This window comes from Nicotiana attenuata, chromosome 5 (genome assembly GCF_001879085.1).
Source record: "Nicotiana attenuata strain UT chromosome 5, NIATTr2, whole genome shotgun sequence".
NCBI lineage: Eukaryota > Viridiplantae > Streptophyta > Magnoliopsida > Solanales > Solanaceae > Nicotiana > Nicotiana attenuata.
Window position 1 is genome coordinate 37724382 of NC_031993.1, and position 5983 is coordinate 37730364.

The 5983-nt window shown below is 29.9% G+C and overlaps 1 protein-coding gene across 1 annotated transcript; it reads left to right on the plus strand.

Moving 5' to 3' along the window:
* On the plus strand, positions 796-5743 carry LOC109226137 (two-component response regulator ORR26-like). The gene is made up of 6 exons (XM_019390937.1): positions 796-931; positions 1506-1658; positions 1931-2125; positions 2699-2887; positions 3010-3086; positions 5183-5743. Exons 1-6 carry the CDS (start codon positions 796-798, stop codon positions 5741-5743), a joined length of 1311 nt encoding a protein of 436 aa, XP_019246482.1.

A 5983-nucleotide genomic window follows, 5' to 3' on the forward strand; every position in this document is an offset into this window, starting at 1 on the left:
ATTTTGTTGGAGGCAGGTGCAGAGCTAGAGTATTATTCAAGTAGCTTTTGCTTAGATCATGTATTTGTATTAGAAAATTCAGTAAATATGTATAAATATTTAATCGCGAACTGAATATATAACTAGACGAGCTATGAGCTTAATGGTTGATTCACAATCCATAAATTTTAAATTCTGGTTCCGCCTCTAATTGGAGGGCTAAATAGTCAAAACTTAGAGTGCAAGAAACAGTTGTTAGAACAAGCTTTAAAATCTTTTTTCCTTATTCTTGTCTTCTATTTATATCAACATGCAGGAATTATAGTTAAGAGCTAGACAGTTAGCTATCAAACATTTGGAGAATTTGTCTTCTCCTTTTTCATGCATTATGGAGTCTTTATCTGTAACAATAATATGAAGTCAAACCATAAAGAACAATATGTGTATAAATTAAATTATGTTGAATTAGAGTATCCATCACAGGGAATTATTTCACATCTTTCTCCTTCATATCATAAGTAGCGTACATAAGATTTTATACAAATACTGAGTCGGAATATTATCACAATTCAATTTGTATGTAAGTTTGAGTTAATTTGGAGCTATAGAGATTCTAATCCTTTACTTATTGTTCCAGATTGATATTTATTTTGCATTATTTTCAAACGCTATCCGTCTGTGATATCTCTTTTAGACAGTGGCGGATGTAGCGTTGCAGTATCGGGTTCATATGAACCCAATACGTTCAACGTGTAACATTTATTAATATTGCAATAGATAGTAGACTTGAACATTTTTTTTTTTTTTTTTGTAGTAATGGATGCTATTAAAAGTCTGGAAAATACTATTGCCATTCCAAGTTCTGCTAAAGGGCTTCGAATTTTGGTGGTTGATCATGATACTACTTCACTAATGCACACTGCATCTATACTTGAAGAACAATCATATAAAGGTATTATTTTTTCTTTATGTAATTACTTCTGTCTTATTTGTTTTGTTGTTGTTGTCGTAGTTGTTCTAAATTTATAAAGGTTTTTCTTTAATTAGTTGCAGCTTTCTTAGATTTCTATTTGATAACTTGTTTATTTTTAATTGATAAACATTTATGTAAAAGAATATTTCACTCCTCTCATGGAATTATTGATTTGGTATATTCATCGAGTGTACATGTAGTGGCGGAGCCACTTTATAGGAAGGGGTGTAAAATGATACTCCTTCGCGGGAAAAATATACTGTGTAGGTAGGTAAAGAGAAAAATTATATGTATATATACTATGTATTGACTCCACTTAATTTCCTGGTTATTTTTATATAATTTGACACTCATTAATAAAATTCTGGCTCCGCCACCGTGTACATGTAGATAAATCCTTTCTATAACTGTAACATCTTCGTTAGACAATAACTTACATGTAACGCGATTACCTTAAGTTCATGGACAAATTAAAACTTTTCTTTATCTATATATAACGACGACAACAGTTAATCGTTAGGATTGAGACGTACTTGTTGTTGTTGTTGTACAGTTACGACGATTGAATTAGCAACTATTGCTTTGTCAATGATTCGAGAATTGGAGAACCAATATGACCTTGTCATTGCTGAAGTCAACATGCCACAAATAGATGGATTCACATTTCTCAATCACATTTTGCTTGAAAGAGACATCCCAATTATTTGTAAGTTTAATTTTAAGAAATAATCTCTTATAACTACATATAATTTGAATAGACAAAAGTCATCCTATAAAAATTTCTCGTGTTTATTTGTAGATCTCGTATATTATTCTTTATCGATATCTTGTGAAAAAGGTCATATACCTAAAATAATAATTATAAAGGACTATAAAACGAAATCTTCCGCTTAATTTGGGAATCGTCGATCGTAGGAAATCTTTTAAATCAATTATATCTTTCTTTTTCAATTTTTTTTCTTTGAATATTTGTTGCAGTGATGTCTCATAGATCAAATATGGAGATGGCCAAGAAAGCTTTGGATGAAGGAGCATGTTTTTTTTGGCAAAAACCAATAAGGATGAAAGATCTCATTAATGTTTGGCAACATATTTTCCACAATAAAGTCAAAGTAAAACTTCAAAAAGTGAACAAAGGAAAGTTTACATTTCAAGAAGAGGAATCTTTTATTGGTAAAAAATATTTAATGCTAATAAAAATATTGGTAAATCTTTTTTATAGTTAGTAGTTACAAGTATAGTTGCAAGCTTATGTCAAATACGAGAATAATACTCTCTCCGGTCTCAAATATTAGTCGTTTTGATATGACAAACTTAATCTTTTTAAAAATATGATACTAGTATTTAGAAAATAACTCATTTTGGGTGTTTCGTCGAAAAATATTTTTCCTCCACCAAAATAGAAAAATAACTTCATATTTTGGGGGATGTCATTTTCCTCTCAATTATCTAAACTCTTTAATTTTTATTACTTTTTTAACCAACATTTATACGTTATCAACCTTTTTTCTGGAATACATTATAAATTTATAGTCAATCTTTATATTCAAAATTTCATCGAAATTCTATCTGGTTTGCTAATATTATTATCAATCTAAAAACAAATTTAGAAAATATTTTTTATCTCCAACCAAACACAAAAACATTTAATTTTTCGAGAAATAACTTCCGTTATTCCAAACATAGTTAATAAATTTTTGGTTGGAAGTAGAAAATCTCTTTAATTGTGAAAGTGAATATATGCAGGAAAATACAGGAGAGCAGAAGAGAAAGTTGAATTTATTAATCATTTAAATGATTCAACTGTCAATAATTATAAGGAAAAGAAAAGCAGTCAAGTTCGCGTTAATTTGGGGCAAAAACAACGTTTAATTTGGACCCCTCAACTTCATCTTAAATTCCTTAAAGCAATTAATGCTTTAGGAGATGAAAAAAGTAAGTGTTTATTTATTCTTTTTGCTTTTTCTCAAGTCAACTATATATTTATTATATTTATTCAGATGTCATTCAATTTTAATTATGCTTGTTTTACTCTTTTTTGACTTAACAATTCCCAGAGGCTCAACCAAAGGAACTATTAAAGCTAATGAATGTTCCCAACTTAACTCATCGACATGTTGCTAGTCATTTGCAGGTAATTTGCATGCAACTTTATTTTTTTCTAAAATTCATTTTTAATAAATGGCCATAAAGTTGCTATCTTGTAAGTTGCAATGCAAGGACAACTATTTTTTTTTTTTTTTTTTTTTAATATAGGCGAGTGCTTTCTCCTTTAATAATTTTTTTGCGATGTGAAGTCAGATTAGTCTGGTCAACGTAGGCGTTGAATACCAAGCAGTTTATATCGATCAGGAAAAGAAAATTTAGGTTTTCATCGAGAAGTGTTTCGCGGCCCTAGATCCACTAAGGGTTTTCACATGACTAAAAAATAGTTCTTTTTCGACCTAAAAACCAACTGAAAGCGATTAGTTTTGAACGATTACCAACCAAAATACTGGCCTAATGGAGTAGGTTAGAACCAACCGAAATCGATTGAAATCAACTGAATTGAAAAAAAAAATAGCGGCAAATTTTTTTAGGTTTTCATGTATCTAGTGAGACCGTGTTACAGTCACTAGATCCACTAAGCTTATACGGTCTCACTAGATCCACTAAGCAAATAAGGGGTAACTGCACAGATAGCCACCCTAAAGGGTTACTATTTAGGAATTAGCCGATACTTATTTTGTCCTGAAATTTTTAAACTAAAAATCTTAACTTTAGGATAATTCAGGATATTTTTGTCCTGTGGAAAGCTGAAATTCAGGACGCATTGGCTAGTTCTTAAATAGCAACCCTTTAGAGTGGCTACATGCTGTCATTTCTACATAAATAACATGTACGACCCAATAACCATAAATTAGACTATGATTATGCTCTTGTTTAAGCACTACGTATCATCAAACTCTGAACGGCTAAAACATAGCGAAAATATTTGGGAAACTTACACAAATGTTCCAAATAAGTCTCAACTTACCAACCTCTAGCCATTAGTCATAGACTTACGAAAACTAGCCAATCACATATAAAAATTAAAAAACCAAATAAATAAGGTTCTTTCTCTCAAAGAATCACATACAAAAATCTCCTTCCATATTTTTAAGCGTGATTAGCAACATTAGATGTAAGAAAGAAAGAAGATTTCATGGTAGCAAATAAGGTGATGAAATACAAAAAAAATATACAATATTCTAAAACTCTAAGTAAAAAGGAACTTTATCAATGAGTGTAGTTGAAATTCATTGAAAACGTATAGATAAGTCAATATACAAAACTTGAGGAAGATTGGAGGTGATTTGGATTGATTTTATATCAAAATTCGTAATTAAATCGAGTTCAAAAAATTCTTCTTTGACACATGTATCAAATATGTATCGCATATGTATCTCACACACATGTATACATGTGATACATAATTGATACAAATAGGATACACATATCATTTTTTTTCATGTCCATTTTTTACTTCGAATTTTCTATTCAAACCACCTCAAAACTTCACCAAATCAGCCCAAAACTGAGATTCAAGCTCCTTAAGATATACCCGATCTATTCTAATAATACCCACTCAAAATAAAGCAAAAATTTGACTTTTTTTGCTACAAATAGATAATTGGCTAATATTAGTAATATTTTATGAATTGACCAATTTTTGTAATGAGCTACTTATAATGGACATAGCTGGTAGTTTTAGCTAATTAAACTCATTATTTCCAACCACTAGCAACTGTTTAATTTAAAAAGTATACTCCCTCCGGTCCAAAATATAGTAAAAGTACATTAGAGATTTCCCTGCATTAAAGTAATAATAATCCAGTATATACTTTAATTATAAGTGATTTTGGTATATTTTTTCACTTTATTTACAAAGGATTAAGTTATACATTCCGACCCAGATTTTTACATTAGAGGTGAATTTTAACATGTGATAGCAAGTTACTAATTATTTTTGTCAGATTATTAGTTAAAAGTTTTCAAGAAATTAACTTATAATAAGGTAATAAGTGACCAGATTGTGTGCAAATATATTTTATAATGTTAATGCATAGAACTTAAACTCCAATATAAATGTTGCTTCAATTGCCGAGTATTGGACTTATTTTATCTTCTTTAGCTTAAACAATAGTTGTTTAACGATACTTCCAATTATTTAATTTGTCTGATTTTTGTATTTCTTTTCTTACTTTTCAGAAGCATAGATTACGAGTAATGCGTTCAAGTGGTAATTCTGAAACTAGTAGATTAAAGCCTTATTATGGTAGCAATGAATTGCAAACGAAAATGGATTTTTCAAAGTCATTTTTTGAATTATCAAATTCATCAAATGCAAATCCATCTGCTAGTAAAACTCAATTAAATATTGAAAGCTCAAGTTATTTTGGCATTGACAAAATTAAAGAGCTACTTAATGATGTCAAGTCATGTTCAAGCAATATGGGAATAAATGAGAAAATTGATGATAAAGAGACTTTTGCTATAGAATCAAATTCAAGAATTTCTTCATGTGATGTTGGAGTTATCAATTTTCAAGAGGGAAATTACTCTCAAGGATTAGAAAAACAAGATCCTGGATTAAACTTTTCTGGGGGCCAGTTTGAGTATGACAATAACTTGGAGGATTACTTTGGCGACGTGCCGAACTTGGAGGTGAATAGTGGTATTATGGGGAAATATGAATTGTCTTGTTCATCTCCTTTGGAAAAGATTTCAATGTGTGAAACTGAGATAATGAAGATACTTGAAGAAGTGTAAGCTTCAACGAAGAAAAATGATGACTTTTATTTTCTCAATAGGCATGATAGGCAGTGGCTTACGCAGAAATTTTTGTAAGCGATGTCACCATTTGAAAAAGTGAATAAATGAATAAATTACTATAACGGCAAGCGATGTCATTTCTAATCTAAAATAATTTTAATATATACTATAATGACTGAGAGAAGACATTCTACCGATATATTTTACTTCTCTCCACCCGGTGTTATTTCCTAGAGT